Genomic DNA, 22,954 nt, shown 5'->3' with positions numbered 1-22,954 from the left:
TTTTGTTTTTTCAATTATTTTATGTTGGAATAAAGCTGATTAACAATATTGTGTTAGCTTCAGTTGTACAGCAGAGTAATTCAGCTGTACATATAACATACCTATATTTTTAAATTTCCTTTCCCATTTAGGTTATTACAGAGTATTGAACAGGGTTTTCTGTGCCATACAGTAGTTCTTATTAGTTATCTACTTTAAATACAGCAATGTATACATGCCAATCAAAAACTCCAAATCTATCCCCTCCCACCTTCCCCTTTGGTAACCACGCATTTGTTTTCCAGTCTGTTTCTGTTTTGTAAATAAGTTTGTTTGTATAATTTTTTTTTAGATTCAACATATAAGTGATATCATATTGTATTTCTCTGTTTGATTTACTTCTCTTAATCTTGATAATCTCTGAGTCCATCTATGTTACTACAAATGGCATTATTTCTTTTTAATGGCTGAGTAACATTCAGTTGTATATATGTATCACATCTTCTTTACCCATTCATCCATCAGTGAACATTTATGTGGCTTTCATGTTTTGGCTATTGTAAACAGTGCTGTAGTAAACACTGAGGTTCATGTATCCTTTCAAACCATGTTCCTCTATGGATATGCCCAGGACTGGGATTGTTGGATCTTACAGTAGCTCTATTTTTGTTTTTTTAAGGAACCTCTACACTGTTCTCCATGGTGGCTGTACCAGTTTACATTCTAGCATAGAAGGGTTCCCTGTTCTCCATACCCTCTCCAGCCTTTATTGTTTGCAGACTTTTTGATGATGGTCATTCTGACTGGTATGAGGTGATATTTCATTGTAGTTTTGATTTGCACTTCTCTAATAATTAGCAATGTTGAGCATCTTTTCATGCGTCTCTTGGCCATCTGTATTTCTTCTTTGGAAAAATATCTATCTAGGTTTTTGGTCCATATCATTTGGGTTGTTTGATTTTTTGATATTGAGCTCCATGAGCTATTTGTAAATTTTGGAAATTACTCTTGTTGGTTACACTGTTTACAAATATTTTCTCTCATTCTGTGGGTTGTCTTTTCATTTCATTTATAGTTTCTTATGCTCTGCAAAGGGTTTCCCTGGTAGCTCAGCTGGTAAAGAATCTGCCTGCAATGTAGGAGAACTCCAGTTCCATTCCTGGGTCAGGAAGATACCCTGGAGAAGGGATAGGCTATCCACTCCAGTATTCTGGAGTATTCTGTTGGCTCAGACAGTAAGGAATCTGCCTGCAATGTGGGAGGCCTGGGTTTGATCCCTGGATTGGGAAGATTCCCTGAAGGAGGGCATGAAAACCCACTCCAGGATTCTTGCTGGGAGAATCCCTATGGCCAGAGGAGCCTGGTGGGCCACAGTCCACAGGGTCACAAAGAGTCAGACACAAATGAGTGACTAAGTACACACACACACACACACACACACACAGTGCAAAAGCTTTTGAGTTTAATTCAGTTCAGTTCAGTCGTTCAGTTGTGTCCGACTCTTTGTGACCCCATGAAGCGCAGCACACCAGGCCTCCCTGTCCATCACCAACTCCAGGAGTTTACTCAAACTCATGTCCATCGAGTCGGTGATGCCATCCAGCCATCTCATCCTGTCGTCCCCTTCTCCTCCTGCCCCCAATCCCTCCCAGCATCAGAGTCTTTTCCAATGAGTCAACACTTCGCATGAGGTGGTCAAAGTACTGGAGTTTCAGCTTCAGCATCAGTCCTTCCAATGAACACCCAGGACTGATCTCCTTTAGGATGGACTGGTTGGATCTCCTTGCAGTCCAAGGGACTGTCAAGAGTCTTCTCCAACACCACAGTTCAAAAGCATCAGTTTTTCAGTGCTCAGCTTTCTTCACAGTCCAACTCTCACATCCATACAGGATGGGATACCAGACCACCTAACCTGCTTCTTGAGAAACCTACATGCAGGTCAGGAAGCAACAGTTAGAACTGGACATGGAACAACAGACTGGTTCCAAATAGGAAAAGGAGTACGTCAAGGCAATATACAAGGCTGTATATTGTCACCCTTCCTGTTTAACTTATATGCAGAGTACATCATGAGAAACGCTGGGCTGGAAGAAGCACAAGCTGGAATCAAGATTGCCAGGAGAAATATCAATGACCTCAGATATGCAGATGACACCACCCTTATGGCAGAAAGTGAAGAGGAACTAAAAAGCCTCTTGATGAAAGTGAAAGAGGAGAGTGAAAAAGTTGGCTTAAAGCTTAACATTCAGAAAACTAAGATCGTGGCATCTGGTCCCATCACCTCATGGGAAATAGATGGGGAAACAGTGGAAACAGTGTCAGATTTTATTTTTGGGGGCTCCAAAATCACTGCAGATGGTGATTGCAGCCATGAAATTAAAAGACGCTTACTCCTTGGAAGGAAAGTTATGACCAACCTAGATAGATATTATTAAAAAGCAGAGACATTACATTGCCAACAAAGGTCCATCTTGTTAAGGCTATGGTTTTTCCAGTAGTCATGTATGCATGGATGAGTTTAATTAGATCCTGTTTATTTTTGCTTTTACTTTCATTACTCTAGAAGACAAATTAACAAAAGATATTGCTGCAACTTTTGTCAAAGCGTGTTTGATGTGGATTGTCTTGATTTTGTAGATCACTTTGTGTAGTTTGAATGTGTTACCAGTATTAAATCTCCGAATTCATGAACACAGAAATGTCTTTCCATTTGTTTGTGTCTTTAAATTTTTCATCAATGTTTTGTAGTTTTCTGTATACTGGTCTTTTATTTCCTTAGTTAAGTCTTTTATGTCTTATTATTTATGGTGTTAGTGTAAAGGAAATTATTTTCCTAATTAAGCCTTACATTGACTAAACAATTTCCCACTGGGAAAATGTTCCTTCAGATGCAGACTTTGTGTCAAAGAAGGCTGGAAGCAATTTCAACTTTGTCACTTACTACCTGACAGACTTTCTATAAGTTACTAAACATATTTGAGCTTCAGATTCTTCCTTGTAAAAAGGATTAAAATAATATCTTAATGGAAGAAACATTGTGAAAATTATAGATAGTGTATGCAAAGCGTGAAGCCTAGTGTATTACTCAGGATTATATAGAGAAAGAACGAATAGGATACACAGGCCTAAAAACCAGGAGCACCAATGGACAGGAGAAGATCGATGTTCCAACTCAGTCAGGCAGAGGGCAAATTCAACCTTCTTTCACCTTTTTGTTTTACTCAGACTCTCAACATGTTGATTGTTGCCAACTCACATTGGGGAGGGCCATGTGCTTTACCAAAATCACCAGTTAAAATGCTTATCTATTCTAGAAACACACTTGTGGACTATACCCGTAAAGAAGGTTTACCCATATATCTAGGCATCCCGGGATCCAGTCAAATTCACACTTTTATTTTTTTAAATCTTTTGATGCTGTAGTTATTTCAATCCAAAGGTTTATCCATTTGTGTATCCCCTTTAGAACAACCCTACCAAGAGAGGTTGCCCATGTTTATCAACTATTTATCAACACATTAAGTTTATTATTTCATCAGCCCTGGCTATTAGATACCATTTTTAAAAAATATCTCAGCACAATCTTTGTCTCTTTATCTATTATTTGTCCTAGTCCCACTCTTTAAGGTCACACAGAACAAGTCTCACTCATCTACTACGGCCTCCTCGTCAGACCACATTGCTCATGTTCTCCTAGCGCCCTCTCAGTAAAGGCCCCACACCAAGTGTAAGAAAAATCCAAGACTAGCCTTTGGTCCTTCAGTTCCTAGGCCTCAAACATATACTTGGACAAATACATTTTGGCTTCCTCTAGGCCACAGATGTTCCCATCAATGCCTTGTTTCCCTGGAGTACTAAAATCTTTCACTAACTACCCTCTACATTATAATACATTTATAGAATTTATTTTTCAGAAAATGTGACGGCAATATGGTTTTGCTGACATCAAAGAGATAAGAACTTTCTGGAACACACAGATGTAGCCTGGGATGCAAACAACTCCATCAGACAATCACCCAGTTCTGAACATCTCAGTATTATACTTCTATTTAATTCCTTCAAGTACACTGCTAACATTTCTCATACTTGAAAGCAGATTGCTAGCCAAAAAAGTTGTCAATGACTGCTGTAGGACTGGAATCCATCATGCTTCAGCAAGGCCTGTTAAAGTCAATTCTCTCTCTAGCAACCCAACAGTCCCCTCCCACAGCAGCTTCTCTTTACAACCCAAATTCTAGCTTCTCAACCTGCTGTCTCAATATTTTCATGCTCATAGTTAATGTGTTTTGTTATCTTTGGCAAGATCTTGACCAATACTCTTATTTTGAGGCAGCTGTGATCTACTTTCTTTCACTCTTGGAAATGATCTGCTCTGCTATATGATTCTACTTCTACTATTGTTTATGAAGAGTAGATCCCATGAGGATGTATTTTTTCATTACTAGAGGAGTCATTAAATTTATGTAAAATTTAAATGAAACATGTAACAAAAATATTTTTCAAGTTACTGCAAACCCATGTTGGAAGAACACAAACAATTTTATTAAGCAATATTTCTAAATCCAATTTTGTAATAAGAAGTTATTGGAGTCTACCAAGCAGCAAGTGTGGTCTCAAGTTACAATATAATAGAATTAAATGAATGATAATTATAAGAATACCCAAGAATAGAAAGCAATAAGTGACAAGGAATATATGGGATGTATTTAGCTGAGAATGAGCATTAACAAGAGATGGTTTAGAAATGAAGTAAAATTTTAAAGAATAAAATAATGATAAAGACTAAATGAAAATAAAGTACATCTCTTCCTTTGTTAACTCAATATTTTCATATACTAAGAGAGAAACATTTTTACTCCCCCCAAAAGCCTTCTGATTACTATGAAGAAGGCCTGTCTAGATAATGAAACAAGAATTTGAAGATAAAGAATAAAAAGAAGAAAATGTTATATTTTCTAAACTACAAGGATGTAATTTTATATTATAAAGAGAAAATGAGATAAAATAGCCATTGAAATATTTTTCTCCATTCAAGCAAATATTAAGTATATAGGACCCATTTGGGAAGAGGGCAGATTCCAGTACAATGAAGCTCTTACTGAGTAACATGAAAAGTATAGTGAATTGGGATAAATTACATCTGTTTTTAGATAAATACCCTGCCAAACCATATAACTCATCTTTGAACAAAACTTCCATCAGCAGCACACCCAGTTCTAAAACATTGCTGCTTCCTACACAGAACCGAGAAGTCATTTTAATTAAATTTCCACTCTATTCAACAAGTCTTTGCTTTGTGGGGACATTTATAAATATCTGCATTATTCTCATTGTTGTTTCTTGTAGCTATACAGGCAAAAAAAAACCAAAATATATATATATATATATATAATGTGAGAGTCAGCACCAATATATAAAAACCATTTGAAGTAAAACTGTAGCATATCCCCAAAAGGGAGGGTTTTTAGGACATAAAGTAGGGATATAGTAGAGAATCCATTAAGGGTTCTCAATTTTCAGGAGAAATTGAAAGATAAACAAAGCAAGAATAAAGAAAGAGAATAAAGTCAGTAGGATTTTGGTAAAAACAAAACCCTTGAAAGATAAGTAAAAAGAAAATATAAATTCTGAGAGAATAGAAATATGACAGGAGCTAAACATTAAAAGGAAAACAAGCAAGAAAACTACTAAAGTGAACGTTAGTACAAAGGCAGGACCAAGAAAATGAAGGAAAAACATGATCACATAATGCTGCAAGAAAGCTTCCCAGTGTAAAATATCTTTAACTTCTGATCAACTTTTTGCTTCTAAGATGAATATATATAACACTCTCTGAATGTGAACTTTCTATGAAAATAAGCCAAGATAATGTTGTATCATTTCCTTCCCAATTGTAAATATAGGCTTTGAAAAAGTAGCCTGCAGCTCACTCTTTAAGATTCCTAGCAGACAGGTGAGTATTTCAAAAAGTGGGGGAAAAAAAAATCTACAAACTAGTATGCTAAGATTAAAAAAAAAAAAAAGAGTAGATGAACTTGTAAATTTGCAGTTTATTAATACATTAATTTTTAACAGTTTGGTAATGAACCAATTCCTTTCATGGATCACAACTTTGTCTTGGTGAAGGGGCTTGCATAACTCAATGAAGTTATGAGTAACAGGATGAAAACTATGACAAACATAGCATATTAAAAAGCAGAGACATCACTTTGCTGACAAAGGTCTGCATAGTGAAAGCTACGGTTTTTCCACTAGTCATGTACAGATGTGAGAGTTGGACCATAAAGAAGGCTGAGAAGTGAAGAAGTGATGATTTTGAACTGTGTTGCTGGAGAAGACACCTGAGAGTTCCTGGACTGCAAGGAGATCAAAGCAGTGATTCCTAAGGGAAATCAACTATGAATATTCATTGGAAGGACTGATGCTGAAGCTGAAGCTCCAATACTTTGACCACCAGATACGAAGAGCCAACTCATTAGAAAAGACCCTGATTCTGGGAAAGACTGAAGGCAAAGGAGAAGAAAGGAGAAGAGGATGAGATGGGTATATAACATCACCCACTCATGGGACATGAATCTGAGCCAACTCCCAGAGATAGTGAAGGACAGAGAAGCCTGAAATGCTGCAGTCCATGGGGTTGCAAAGAGCTGGACATGACTTAGTGACGGAACAACAACAACCAGGAGATAGTGGAGGACTGCGGAATCTGGCATGCTCTGGTCCATGGGGTCTCAAAGAGTTGGACATGACTTTGTGACTATATAGCAACAATAAATGCACCAATAGATTTATAGATCTATTTTAAATCTAACATATTCAAAAAATGGCAAACATTATCAGGAACAAAGCATGTGTTGTTTCCAACTTCATTACAATCTAGTCATTTTTAAAAATACATTTATATAAGCCTGGAACACTTGGGGTGTATAAGAACATCATGTTTGTCTGCATTTACTGAATACATTCATAAATCAATCATAGACAGTTTAGTCAAATGTTAATTTGAATATAAATTTGAACTGACATTATAAATTGTTTCTAGACAGAAGATAGTTAAAATATTTTATACCAAGATATGCATTCCATTTGTTCAGCATTTTCAGGGAGTGTTGTATAGCCTTTCTGTATTAGAAGCTCAAATTTTTAAAATTTTAATCACCTTTGAAGGAAATATTTCTCAAATATTACCTTTTTTGCATATGTTAACTTTTGATTTGCTCAGGGTCATTATAAGGCAAATCAATAGCTGTGCTGTGTTGCAATACTCTGCTACTTTTTGGGAGACTGACAAGTGCTCCCACTATAACAAATAATCCTATGTGACTCTTTTTTTTTAAATTTCATATGTACAGTTTTTGTACTTTTCCCCTGTCCCGAGTCACTGTCAGGTTATCAGTGTGCCTGTCTCTAGGAGTCTCCATCCTCTAATCCGCTGCTATATTTTACCATAAATTACAGGACCTTCCTATCTCTCCTATTTGTTTGGCCTCATTACCTCTGTTCTCCACCTCACCACTGACATTCTGTACTAGATGTAGAAAAATCAAGACAGTCATTATAAAACTTTGACAAAAATTAAAGCAATCATGAAAGGAAAGGAAAGTGAAGTCACTCAGTCATGCCCGACTCTTTGCAGCCCTGTGGACTGTAGCCTACCAGGCTCCTCCATCCATGGGATTCTCCAGGCAAGAGTATTGGAGTGGGTTGCCATTTCCTTCTCCAGGGGATCTTCCTGACTCAGGGATTGAACTCGGGTCTCCTGCATTGCAGGCAGACGCTTTACCCTCTGAGGACATAAACTATATGACAGGGTAATTATCATTAGTTTAAGAAGTATTTGGCTTACAGTCAATAGAACATGATATGTGTCCGTGGTGAGTTGCAGGAGGGCTACTGGAAGATATAGTTTTGTTGACTAAGTTTGGTAGGCTTTGAATTTGAGTAATCTAACAAACAATAGATCACTATGATGAAAACTAGACTATGAGGAAAGGCCATAGGAAGATAAGATATGAATTCTGGAGAAAGTATTAGAGTTTATAGGATACCGAGAGAGAAACAAGTACGGGAACTCAGAACAGGGACTCGTGAAGTAAATAATGAGAATTAAGACAAGAACAAAATGATTAAAATTATAATACTAGAGAATCAAGGACAAAGGTTCTGAAGCTAAATTGATGTTGTAGCTCTAAACTTCTGACCTAGAGCATTTTGAATTAGGAAGTGGATGTGTTCTAGAGTTTCAATTCTGTTTGAACTTGTAGGTAGGAATTAAGGGATTCCCATTGCTTTCTTGGAGGAAGGAACCTAGGCATTCATTCAACTTATATTGAGTGCTTCCTAAGTGCCAGAAACCATACTAAGCTCAAGAATTAGCAGTGATCCAAACAAATTATTTAACCTCTTGAGGAGTTGACATTCAAGTGGATGGATACTGAGAATAATCAAATAAACAAATGGACATAGGATGTATTTTCAGTTATAATCAGTACAATAAAGAAAATAATAGAGGAAGGGAACAAAGAATGTCAGCAGGTGTTATTTTGGATAAGGTTGCCAGGTAAGAGTTTTCTGAAGATTCTTAGATGAATATCATGAATAAGAAAAAGGGATATATGGTTGTTTTGAAAACAAATAGTCTAGGAGAATGAAATGGCAAATTCAAGATCCCAAATAAGTGAGAATGTGCTTGTTCTATCTGAGGAACAGAAAGGAGGTCAGCATAGCTAATAAGCTGAAGACATGCATGCTAAGTCGCTTCAACTGTGTCCAACTCTTTGTGACCTCATGGACTGTAGCCCACCAGGCTCCGCTGTCCATTCTCCAGGCAAGAATATTGAAGTGGGTTTCTGCGCCCTCCTCAATATGCTGAAGATAGTATGAGTAAAATTTTCCATTTTATTATAATTAATAACAATTGTCAATCTTTTTAATTGGGCCTTAAAATTCATATTTTAGAGTATTTAAGAATAAACTTTAATGAAAAAAATCCCATGTAGACAAGATATGTTGACTACTTGAACTTTATCTTATTTGCCTGTTATATACATACATATACAGCTCACAACAGATCTAAGAGAGCTGATTACTGTATAAAGAGGGACTCACTGCTTCAGCATATTAAATTTTAACTTGATCTTATGAATAATTTTCCATAATTGCCAGGGTTTAAAGTCTTCAATAAGGAAGAACTTTCGTATGAAAGGAATCTTACACAGTATGACTGTTCTCAAATATAGAGACAAGAGGGTCTTTTTTGAGAAATGATGGCTTAGCTGGTAAAGAATCTGCCTGCAATGCAGGAGACACAGGAGACGTGGGTACTATTCCTGGGTGGGGAAGATCCCCTGGAGGAGGAAAACGGCAACTCACTCCAATATTCTTGCCTGAAAAATCCCATGGACCGAGGGGCCTGGCAGCCTAAGGTCTAAAAGGTTGCAAAGAGTTGGCACAGCTGAGCAACTGTGCACTCCCACAGGCACGTCAGTCACAGTTTGACTATTTAGTCAAAGCACTCAGTATATCTGTCTATTTTGCAGCATGATCAATGGAAGCCTCAAAGTTTCAGATATTGTTTTATACACAATCTGAATAAGAATTATAGTTTATAAAAACATTTCATAAAACCATCTACATCTACTGTAACTTTGTTGGAGATTGAGATCAATGTTCTGAAATAAGGTATCTAGTAATAAAAATTAGGGTACACACAGCTTTCCTATGTTAATAATTTTCATTTCCCCGAGAGAAATAGCAAATCTATGGTTAATCAGATTGTAGACCCTACTATCTCTTACATTTGAAACATGGAAAATATAAGGAAAGGATGTCTCAGAAAGTTTTAGTTTTCAGATTTGAAATTCATATACAAAACTGGCTTTTGTAAAGTAAGATGACAGGTTATAGTTTTCAAATAATGTATGAAATAAGTGTTTGAAAAAAGTTTGACAGGAAAGGGACATCAGGGCATCACTGAGAATAAATGGAATAAATAAAACTTCTCCTTTAGGAAGACATTTATGTCTAATATAAGACTAATGAAGAGAGGCACTGATCATCACCATATCGATATTATTTTAGAGAAACGTGAACTCTCATGTAGAAGACTGTTGTAATCACTTTGACCAAGCACTGATGTTGCGGAACGAGTGAATGCACTGTCTTTGGCATTTCCTGGCGACTCAGATGGTAAAGAAGCTGCCTTCAATTTAGGAGACCCAGGTTCTATCCCTGGGTGGGGAAGATCCCCTGGAGAAGGAAATGGCAACCCACTCCAGTATTCTTGCCTGGAGAATCCCACGGACAGTAGAGTGTGGCAGGCTAGAGTCCATACAGTTGCAAAGAGTCGGACGTGTCTGAGCAACTAACATTTTCACTGAACACTGTCTTTGATAGTCATGGAAACGTAAGATACAGTAAATATCTTTCAGTATGTATCCATATACACATAAACATTACAAAATAGTTATTATCAATATTGTTATCCATTTTGTGCCCACTCAGAAAAACTCAAGGGTCTTGAAAATATTTACCCAATTGGCAAAGGCAAATAGGTCCTGCTTGTTTAAGTAGTGGAGAGAAATACAAGTGAAAAATTTAAAGTCAGGCATTTTTTTCTTCCCACTATATGAATGTCATGATATATATTTCATACAAAATCTCAATTTGTTTCAGATAAAAATTTATAAGGGATGTGTACAGGAGTTAGAAAATCATTGTAATTAAACATGTAAGCTTGAGGGACTCTAAGTTAACCCCAAATATCACAGTTTTGGATAATATCATTGTGAGATATCATTGTGAGGAGAGTCAAAGAAGCAAGTCTTATGTCCATTGTTACTGGCTTTATTTTAATAATGTACTCCAAAAAAGGTTGGTCCTGATTCTTTCATCTATATTGAGCAAAAACATATAGAACCAACCTGGAAACTGATTTATTGTAGTTTAGGTAATACTAATAGTAAACAGGTCATTTTACTTTCTTGACTTCAGTTTTTAAGCTATAATTTAAATAATAATATTAAATTAGTTAATTAATTTATTGGTTTGTCCCATCTACTCCCTCTTGGGAAAAAAAGAAGACTTAGAAATTGGCATTTGCATTACATATTTTTTGAAAAGCCTGGGCTTATAAAAGTCCCAAACCAAAACAGAATTTTATCACATTTTAATGCACAATAACACTTCCAGTCTTGGTATCTTACACAGGAGCAAAGCAGCATGCAAAAATCATATACTCTCTGTAAACAGCTTTGAACACAAATTGAATCACTTACAAAAAAACCTCTGGCATTATAAGATCTCAAAGGGGTGTAAAACTTCACTAAATGTGTTTTTCCTTTACTGGTCAAATGAACGTGTAGTGAATCTTATGTGCAAATGTTTAGTGTTCCTAAAGTGAATACCAAAATGCATGGCTTAGAATCTTCCACAATAGGAAAACTGTCAAGAGAAAGAAAAAGAAGGAAACATCAAAAGAAAAAAAAAATGTTACAATATGTAATAACAGCTGGACCATTTTAACTGCAAGCTCCAAGAATCTACTGTTGCTGTGGGGGTTATTATTTACATAGTAAAAATCTTCTCTTGTAACAGAATATAAGGGAAAGAGAAGAAAATGAATTTTCTCTCTGGTATCCTGGAATGACAGCAATCTCAGCACCAACTGAAGCACTGCTCTGCCCTTCAGGAAATATTTACATTTCAGTGAATAGATGGTCAGGTTTATAGAAGAATGGTTTTTCTGAAGATTGCTTATAGTACCAATAATGATTTTTTCATTGGATTGAGCATCACTCAGACACCAGTGCTATCTTGACTGGAAATAGAGGATTAAATTTCAATAATACATGTACCTAGCTAATGCTAAAAGAAGTGGATGTGGACTTTAATTACTGAAAGTGAACGATTTTATGTAAAATTTATTGTATCTCAACTCATAATAGGAGTGACTGGCTTATTTTTCTAGAAAATTATTCATCCTTAATACTTAAAATTTTAGAGAACTGTATGGGATAAGTAAGTGCTATTCTTCCTGATATATGTACAAATGCGAGAAAAAACTGATTTTCAGAATCCTTGTAGTAAAACTGTTTAAGAAACTAGGTGTGCTGTTTAAAGGAAGAGGAACCAGAAGTCATACTGCCAACATCTGCTGTATCACAGAGAAAGCAAGAGAATTCCAGAAAAACATCTATTTCTGCTGCATTGACTACTCTAAAGCTTTCGACTGTGTGGATCACAACAAACTGTGGAAAATTCTTAAAGAGATGGAAATACCAGACCACCTGACCTGCCTCCTGAGAAACCTGTATACAGGTCAAAAAGCAACATTTAGAACCAGACATGGAACAACAGACTGGTTCCAAATAGGGAAAGGAGTAGAGTAAGGTTGTATATTGTCACCATGCTTATTTAACTTCTATGCAGAGTACATCATGTAAAATGCTGGGCTGGATAAAGCACATGCTGGAATCAAGATTGCCAGGAGAAATATCAATAACCTCAGATATGCAGATGACACCACCACCCTAGTGGCAGAAACAGAAAAGGAACTAAAGAGCTTATTGATAATGGTGAAAGAGAGTGAAAAATCTGGCTTAAAACTTAACATTCAAAAAACTAAAGTCATGGCATCTGGTCCCATCACTTCATGGCCAGTAGATGGAGAGACAATGGAAACAGTGACAGACTTTATTTTCTTGGGCTCTGAAATCACTGTGGATGGAGACTGCAGTAATGAAATTAAAAGATGCTCGCTCCTTAGAAGAAAACCTAGACAGCATATTAAAAAGCAGAGGCATCAATTTTCTGACAAAGGTCTGTGTAATCAAAGCTATGGTTTTTCCAGTAGTCACATACGGATATGCGGATTATACCATAAAGAAGGCTGAATGCTGCAGAATTGATTCTTTTGAACTGTGGTGCTGGAGAAGACTCTTGAGAGCCCCTTGGACAATAAGGAGATCAAACCAGTTAATCCTGAAGGAAACTGAATATTCATTGAAAGGACTGATGCTGAAGCAGAAGCTCTAATACTTTGATCACCTCATGTGAAGAGCTGCCTCATAGGAAAAGTCCCTGATGCTGGGAAAGATTGAGGGTAGGAGAAGAGGGGGACAACAGAGGATGAGATAGTTGGATGACATCACTGACTCAATGGACATGTATTTGGGCAGACTCTGGGAGATAATGAAGGACAGGGAAGCCTGGCATGTGGCAGTCCATGGTATCACAAATAGTAAGACACAACTGAGCAATTGAACAACAGCAAGTCCATATACCATGATTAGGAGAAACCATAGCATTAAGGTGAAGCTGAATGTCGTATTTGCATTATATTCTGTCAGATGCCCTAATAACTTGCTGAGTTTGATTTGGCCCTCTTAAAAATGGAAGGAATCAAGCTTATGTCCATTTAAAGAAAAACTTTAAGACCAGTGGTTTCTTCAATAGATAGAAAAATAGCTTTGCTTCATTTTAAAAGCAGAACAGCAAAATACAATATTGAACGTTATAATAGAACTGCTGCTCTGGAACACAACCATGGATAATCTCTCTAAATAAATAAAATTATTGTCTAGGTGCAGCTCAAGGGACATGGGTTTAGTAAATGATGACATTCAGGATGCAGGCTGAGGCAGTGTGAGTGGCCAGTGGAACCATGAACGCAGCATTCCAAACACGGGAAGTAAGTCAGGCAGGATTCACGGATTTAGATCCCTGGGTAATTCAGCACTTTGGACAGTTCTCAAGGGCCATGGCTTCCTTCTGAAAAGTACATATAACCTTTAGACTACCAAATGTACTTATTTAATTCTACCTGTCAGTATCTCATTTATACCCGCAGATGACCTTAAGCCCCCCCCCCCCACCAAAAAAAAAACTGCCTGCATTCATCCACAGAACTCTGTGGTCTATGGTTCACATGAAGCCTATTATCTTCAGTCCTGATATGTAGGTCCATGGTGTTATCTCCCGTTACTTGAGGTTATGTAAGGCTGAAACTATGCCTTGTTATATTAATCTCATTTTCAACCTGACTGAATATGAAAAGATGAAGATGAGATCATCCAAGTCATGGAAGAGTCTTTACCAACACTTGATGGTCCATTAGAGTCAAGTCCTCTGGGCCATTTACAGGCAAGGCCATTTGGCAGTGGTTGTATAACAAACTGAAAGAAGTTGCTCATACTAGATGGGGGATTGGTGATGCAGAAAAAAAAACTGTAAGAATCTGCTAAAATGCTGTCTCGTGCTATGTGGCCTAACTGCACGGTTAGGTACAAGCATATTAAAGCTTTCCTTGCAGCCTCTGATAATAATAGAATTATTCCTTTGGAGCAAGAATGTTGAGCCAATATCTAAGAAGCAGAACTAAAATCTAGTTTCTAATCAAAGAACAGATTCTAAAATTTGTCAAATTAAAATTACTGGCAACAAGACAAAAGTATATACATATATATATATCAGTCTTAAGAATCCCATATAGTTAACAGATATGAGCTGAGAGGAACTCAATTTCTAAGTTCTTTAATGGATTCACAGATATCAGAAGTGAATTTTCTTGTCTGGCTGTGAGCTGTGAAGAGTAGGCATGAGAAGGCATGAGAATGGTCTAGCAAGAAGGAAGAAGAACAATGGCCCAAAGAGTGCAGAAGGGAGAACATATATCAGGGAAACTGGCATTTTATTAAATAAAACTTACAAGAGAGTGATACAAGAAGGCTTGATAAATACAAAAGCTCTGAGGTCTGTCTTTATCTAGTGGAGTAGAACATGATTGCTACTCAGTACACTCTGAGAGAACCAACAGTAGAAAATTTTGGCATTCCTTAGGCTTCCATGATGGGTAACACATTAATAACACAAGTAACTCTGGTAGCTCTGAGTTTAGAGCTTGTGATTAATCCTGAAAGAATAGCAGTGATTTTTATTAGAATGCCAATTCTATTGATTTCTGAGCTGTAACTATAGGACAATCTGAAGATTTTGAGATTTGAGAATGCTCCATTCATGTCCACCCAGACGGCTATAATGACCTAAGAAAAGAGATTCTTATTTATCCAAGTACACAACGTGTTTTTATAAATAATAGCCCTGATTCTCTGAAGTCAAGTGTAAACCAGCCTCATTATTCAAAAATCAGCTCCATGAACACGGGGGTGATGAACAATTTGGCAACAGTTCAACCAACTTTACTCTCAGTGCTAAAAAAATGTCTGAAAAAGATTAAGGACAATCCACCCTGAATCATAACAAAACTTAGTTATGTTTGTATGGTTTCAGGATATTTCCCTCAAAATTTAGCTGAAATCTACAATTTAAGCTAGGCTTTAATTATAAAATATTGATATTAAACTCCATGGCATCTAGTTTATCATGAAAATACAGGAAGTTTAATATGAACATTTGATTTAATTTTTTACCTTCTATATAGTTAATACAATCTTTAACAAAACAAAAGAGTAAGTCATATTTGTTAATCATACTACTCTTGGAATGATCTTGGTTGTTAAGGCATAGGTTCTTTGCTACATAAATATGGTAAGAAATACAAGGCATTATTATCGGCAGACATAGAAACTAATGAATGATGTTGCAAAGTCCACAGGAAAATATACTACAACATTCATTGTTAATTTACTGACTTCTTTGATATCATTATTTTCTATTATTTATACAGGCATTTTTCATGTATATTTTAAGGTATCTTATATGATCAGCATAGCTTTTTATTTAACTGCTATGTATAAAACAGATAAGCAACAAGAATATATTGTATAGCATAGGGAATTGTACCCATGAACCTGTAATAACTTTCAATGGAGTATAGTCTATAAGAATATTGAATCATGCTGTATACCTGAAACTAATATAATACTCGAAATCAACTATACTTCAATAAAAATAAGTTATATAATATTTTTAATCAATCTTCATTATCATTCATTTTTGACAAGAAGAAGAAGAAACAGTATTCAAATATAAAGTCATTTTCTTTTCCTAGGTATTTTTGCTTATTTCCTATGAACATGGCAATAAGTAGCTTAATGTCTGAGCTATAACTTAGGCACATGTCTCAGCCTAAATTGCCATAGAAGTGTGAGGCAAAACAAGATTATAATACTTCTGGCAACTCAAAAATAAGTTCTGAGTTCTTAAATAACTATAGTCCACTGGACATTTATAAGTAAATGAAGGAGAAAAAAAGTGAACAAACTGTTACAAATCTAGTTGCTCACTGTAGACCTCTGATATTTGATGGGTTAAGCAGCAATGCATATGAGTTTTGTTTTTAGTATCACACACTATTAATTATAGTTCAGTAAGACTAGATTCATCTTTGGACTTCATAGTACATATAAGCAAAGTTTACATATACAATACTGTGGTATAAGAATAAAAGTATTATTTTCTACTGCTTTCTAGTTCCAGTAAAATCTCACTGTTCAGACACAGATCTGTAATTTCATTAGATATAAACTATTACATGCCTGTAGATGCTACTTAAAATACACAAGGAATCATGTTGTTATTTATTTGTATTTTTCAATGCAGTCATTATCCTTTTACAGGTAAGACTACTGAGATTCACAGACACTACCTGGGCTACTTAATATTCACAGTGGATAAGGAGTAAAGGCAGGTTTGGAACTGAAGCAGATCCTGGCTTAGGTTACAGTGATTTTTCTACTAAAATGTACTTCCCACATTCAAGGTTTTAATTTCATTCATTAATGTTGACACAGGCACACAAGTAAACTTGTGGTAGAGCTTTGGAGTTCATCCACAATTCGTATTTTTTCCTACACCATCATTTTCTACCAGAGGCCAGTGAAGGCAAGTGAAGTAACTGGAGAAAACGGCACAGAAGTAGTTACAGGACTGTGGAACTCAAGCCCTGTGGTCCTTTGCTGCTGCTGCTGCTAAGTCGCTTCAGTCGTGTCCGACTCTGTGCGACCCCATAGACGTAAGCCCACCAGGCTCCCCCGTCCCTGGGATTCTCCAGGCAAGAATACTGGAGTAGGTTGCCATTTCCTTCTCCAATGCATGAAAGTGAAAAGTGAAAGTGAAGTCACTCAGTCGTGCCCGACTCTTAGCGACCCCATGGACTGCAGCCTACCAGGCTCCTTCGTCCATGGGATTTTCCAGGCAACAGTACTGGAGTGTGGTCCTTTAGATGCTACCTAAAGATGAAGATACTTTAGCTGGAGATCACAACTTACCCTCAGGATATCTGTAACACAAGGTTACAGTGGAAATATACATATATATTTCTATTGGTATCTCAAGAGAAGAATTTACCCAGACATATTTTAAATTTTCTTTACAAGATACTCTTCTAAAGTGACCTCATTAAAGCTCTCAAACCAAAACAATAGCAATTTAGTAATGTGGTGTTCTAATGCATTTCAGTCGAAAGAGAAAAATGTGATGCAACAAGAAATAAATTCAGCAGTAGAGCTGTGCTTACCTTCATAAGTCCCACTTTCTAGAAGAGCACCACTTTTCTCCAATTCCATAAAATCTTCAACAGTGATGAAAATATAGTCCACTCCAGGGACCTCACCCTCCTTATGTGGCCTTGTGGTGCCTGAATAAGGAAAAAATTAAAAACAAAAGAAAGACTCTAAGTGATTTGTTGCTGAATTTTAGAAATACCACCATACTTTTGAATATTCAATAACACTTGTTTGTACATCCTGTGAGTTGGCAGTTTGCATTTGTCCTTCTGTTTGTTTGGAAACAGAAAATAGCAGGGGGTTACGATTAAAGGAGACATACAAAGCATTTTTCTTCAAGTTTATAAAGGGCTCATCGCCATGGAATGTGGCTGCATAGATTTTTCAGTGAAAAATGCAGACCATTGTGCCCTTTTTGAAGAGGTGGTTTGAATATTGGGCAGGAGTCTGCTAGCTCAGGAATTTACATATCTCACTTCCATGAAAGGACCTCTATTGTTCTGTAGACTGCTTTGCTATGACATAAAATATAATGGAAAATAGAAATGTTAGCAAAATGTCAATTTACTTTTATATTTTCATGATTTGCTCCTTTGCGGGGGGGAGGTGTTGTCATTTGTCAAAAATTATTTTGTACCAAATAATGGCTGATTTAAAGGATCAGAAAATCTTTATTATTACTTAGAATTAAATAAATACTAATTAGAATTGAGAAATGATTATAATTAAATCAGTATTATAATGTTCATAACATAGTCATTTTTCTTCCTTCATTCTTGCCTTTAATTCTAATTAAATTGGGAGGTGATACCCTCCCAGGGGTCATTGCAAGGGTCCACCATTCTTGTTTCCTGTATATCACGTATAGAGTAAAAAGCCACAGGAACGCAATCCTATTGCTCAGTATAGCTCCATTGGAGAAGTCACGTTCCGAGATCTCTGTCCAGCTTGTGAGGTGAGAACCCAAAGTGAGACATATCAAGGCTGTGAATTTGTTTCCTGGAACACTTCCTTTCCTGAGAAAGCTTTAAGCATCCTCCTTCCTTTTTCAGTGCTATGTACATAAGAGATTTCACATAGTCTGATTGGAATTTCCATGAGGCATACATGCAAATAGTATGCACAAGTACATAGAAGGCAAATATGGAAACAAAGTATTAATACACTTGCAGGCTTATTGACATGTAAGCTATCGTCCACATTATCTATATACCAGAAAAATTATTAATATTTCAAACCCTTAAATTTATTTTCACTCTCCAAAATCTTAATCAACTAGGCCATGCAATGGTCAATCAGTTCTTCCCTTCGTCTATTAGGATCAAATCTGGATGACAAATGAGTGGCATAAACTAATGTCAGGATATACAATGTGTTGGAAAATTCATTTTGGGTAAAAAACGATTAATTTCCACTGGAAATATTTTTTAAAGTTTGAAGGCATTATGTTCTAAAATTAAATTTTACAACCTTCTTTGAGGGTTGCAAAACAATTTTTCCCCATAATCATGTTTAATGACTTCCCCCTGAATTTGAATTTGTTATTTTAACTGTGCATTTTATAATATTCACTACTGCTTTTATGTTATAAAATACAAACCTCCCACACCTAGTATGCATAATGTTGTCAAATCAATGTTTCTATGAGAACCTTAACTTTCAATACATTGACTTTTTATGTGCTTAACCCTTGTGAATTAAAAGCCCATTAACACGGTTTTTGGCAATCAATTTGTTTTTCTATTTATTTAGAATACACTCTAATCATTAAGAAAAAATCACATAACAAAGTTTCAGTTTTCCTTCCTAATTCATCTGCATGTTTCAGAAGCTACACACTTTGACTAATTAAATGTTTGTAGTGCAGTAATGTGCTGCTAGCACAATGTAAGCATTGCCCACAAGCTTGAGGGCAGTTTCCGGGGCTGCTGACTTGACTAACGTGAGTTGCCTCACCGAATTCTAGTGAACATGTCTGGGGCTGTGCTCTTCTTGGAAGGACCATTAGTACTTCGGTTTACTGGTTGGTTTTCCATCTTCCACATCAGGCCAATGTGACAGAGTTCTTGCCTCAGGGATTCTGCCTGTGACTGCATCATTGTCACCTGTTACTGTTGACCTGCCTGATGCTGGCTGCCTATTAGGCCTGGGGGCTCGCCCACTTCACTCTTTATTGATGAAGTTCTATAGTACATTCTTAAAAGCTGCAATTCCCATCTTTGGCATCAATCTCCTACTCTTTTCTCCCGTTCTGTTCTTCTTTCTAATTATAGCCTCCAGTCTCCTGATCTCTCTTAACTTTCCTGATGTTCCTCATATTTGACTTCACTTGCTTTTCTATCTACCAAGGGACTGGGGATCTGAAGTGTCTTCTTTCCTTTAGTCCATCTTCAACATTTCCCACAGCTTAATAAGCCTCCGAGTTCTCTATCAGCTATTTAATTCATAGACTAGAGCTGCTGTAGAAAACCATAAGCTTTCACTGACAAAGTACGCTACAGATTCAGGCTTTTTAATGTTAGCTGTTTTTTTTTTTTTTTTTTTCTGACAAGGTTTTTGCTCATTCGTTTTTATAAACTGAAGAATAGTTGATTAAGATGTTGTGCCAATCTCTGCTGTTCAGCAAAGCTGACTCAGTTTTACACATATTTACATTCTTTCTTTAAAATATTCTTTTCCATTATATTTTATCTCAGGAGACTGGATACAGTTCCCTGTGGTATACATAAGGACTTTGTTGTTTATCTGTTCTAACTGTAATAGTTTGCATCTACCAACCCCAAATTCCCAGCTCATCCCTCTCCCCTCCCCCTTCTAATGTTAGCTTGATTCTTCTGATGCATGGAAATCCTTTTAATAAGTATCTCTTTCCCTCTCTGACACCACCCCACCATTTTAAAAGATGCAAAGGCTTCGGCTTTCAGCAGAAGACAGGTCATTCTCTTTCTGGTGAATGAGATATTCTGAATTAAAATTTCTTAAAGTTTCCTAATTTCTACCTCCTTCATCTGCATTATTTTCATCCTTAATTCTAATCATCCATCCATCTTATCAGGACTAACCTCTTCTGTTTTCTCTCAAAGTCTAGTTTTTATGTTTTATCAAAGTTACACATATATTTTAAAGACTCTATACTTCTACAAGGTTTGTTATTCTACAAGTGTACAAGCTTTTATTTTTTAATGAAGACTTTTATCACCCCTCTCCAACACACTTTTCATTTTATCCAGACACTTTTAACTCTTTTAGATGATTTCTGTTTTACCTCAATATCTTAGAATAATTAACTTATGATGGTACTTGTTTTTATTTTAGTCACTATTGTGAAAGTGTCAGTTGCTCAGTTGTGTCCAACTCTTTGCGACCCCATGGATTATAGCCCGCCAGGCTCCCTGTCCATGGGATTCCCCAGGAAAGAATATTGGAGTAGGTTGCCATTCCCTTCTCCAGGGGATCTTCCTGACCAAGGGATGGAATCCAGGTCTCCCACATTACAGACATTCTTTACTATATGAGCCACAGGGAACTACTGATTTCTTGGTAAAGTGAATGAAGATTTAGCTCTTTTTGCCCATATTTCTTCATATCACTTCCTCACATTACTTCCTCCTTTTTTCCTCCTCCCATTCTCCCAGTAGAACAAACTTTCATTAGATTACTATTTAACATTTACTATAATAATACTATGTAAATCTATTTCCAGCAGAACTATGCACTGCCCTGATTAACTTTCCTTCCTTATATATTTTTACTCTAAATTGACTATTTCAATTTCTACATTTCCACATATTAATTAATTCTCTTTCCCTTGGATAAACAAATCTCTCAGAATATACAAGAATATTTAACATTTTGTTAAGTTTATCCAATTGAAGACATTTCTCCTAGAGACTTCTGACCTGTTTCAATGTGGACTATGCTCATCTACCACACAGCAATCATCCTGGGAGCACCATTTGCCATCATCCTGGGGATTCACTTTGCCTCTTCCCTGTGTTTTATCCCCTTATCCCCAGATCCTGTATCTCTTTTTGTAGTCCATTCCATCATTTTGGCAGAGCACAAAGTCAGAAATCTTTCATCAAAAGTTGTATGGGAGCTACATTTTTTGAGACTTTGTATGTCTGAAAATGTCTTTATACAACCTTCACGAGAGGCAAATTTGACTCAGTATTTCAGGAAAATAGCATAATGAAAGCATATTTCCATCTTGCTCCTCTTGTTAATGTCACCATCATTTTTCTAGTCATGCATGCCCTGAAACTCCCTAAGTGCCACATTTCAGGTCTCTTTCTCTCTCTTATTGTATCTCCAGATAGTTGGCAAATTCCAAGCCCTATAGCCCACAGTGTCATCCTTCTATCCTGTACTATCTCTGCTTCAAAGACCTCCCTCCTGGACCAACCGATGCCCGTGTCACTAGTGCGCTTGCCTCTCCCTTCCAGTTTATCACTGAACTACCTGATCAGCCATAGTAGAGGACGGAGTTTATCACAGCCTCTTCAAAGGGTTTATCTACCCAATCTGTAGTCAAGAAATTTGACCGAAAAAAGTAAAGAGAGGAAAAGTTAAACACAGTCCGAAAAAGCTCAGATTCTATCACTGACAATAAAGGCAGCTCTCAAGGTATGCCAGGTTACAGAGTCTCTTTAGAGGGATTTGCCTTGATGGAACATGTGAGAGGACATAACATAGGAATTTTCCGCTTCAGAAGTATCTTCCTTTCTGCCCTACCAAGTGTCAATCTCATTTAATTTTAGCCTAAATTTTCCACCATTAGAATTACTCTTTGGCTTAGACAAGATAGAAACTAACTTTAAAGCATGTGCTATAGTAGATGGGAATGTGAGCCATGGAGTCAAACTGCCTGAGCTTGTTGATGCTCTACCATGCACTATCAGTATAAACTCTAGGAATAATAGGAATAATACCAGTAGCATCTTTAAGTAATTAATTTGAAGAACAAATGAAATAATCCATATAAAATACTTAATGTCTGGAAAATTTCAGGCACTCAGAAAAAAATATATGTTAAGTACTCCTGTCTGAAAGAACAGAGATGACATCACGGATAGTTGCTCTTCCCCATGAATTCTTGCCACAAATGATTAATTGAGCACTTATGTGCCAAACACTATTCAGGATACCTGGTATATAACTTTGAGGAACACAGAATAGAAAAGAAACTTACATTCTAACAAGAAGAGACAGAGAATAAATACATAAAACATTTTTTTCTAAGTAATATAATATTCTATAAAGGGTTAAATGACCATAAATCATATGCATTGGCATATATGGACTATTTAATGAGTAAATTACTGAGATTTTTTAACCATTTGTTTAGACAATACAGAACAAAAGTTTGACTAGAAAGACTGTAAAGGAGCTGAAGGGAAGCAGAGACTTGCAATATGTGGGCTGCAAGCCCCAGAGGGGTGAATTGTGTTTGGCTAGGGACCTGTGAAAGTTAATAGAAGATCCACAAAGAGCCTGACTATATCTTAAAA

General features: G+C 36.5%; 1 protein-coding gene across 3 annotated transcripts in view; it reads right to left on the bottom strand.

Moving 5' to 3' along the window:
* Positions 1-22,954, bottom strand: part of MAGI2 (membrane associated guanylate kinase, WW and PDZ domain containing 2) — a 1,418,975-nt gene that overhangs the window by 594,336 nt on the left and 801,685 nt on the right. For all 3 annotated transcript variants that reach the window (XM_061165155.1, XM_061165157.1, XM_061165156.1), the window contains exon 3: positions 17,456-17,575. In XM_061165155.1, coding sequence (XP_061021138.1) covers positions 17,456-17,575 — 120 coding nt within the window. The remainder of the gene's footprint in view (positions 1-17,455; positions 17,576-22,954) is intronic.

This window comes from Dama dama, chromosome 18 (assembly GCF_033118175.1).
Source record: "Dama dama isolate Ldn47 chromosome 18, ASM3311817v1, whole genome shotgun sequence".
NCBI lineage: Eukaryota > Metazoa > Chordata > Mammalia > Artiodactyla > Cervidae > Dama > Dama dama.
This window is presented reverse-complemented; position numbering and strand designations above follow the sequence as displayed.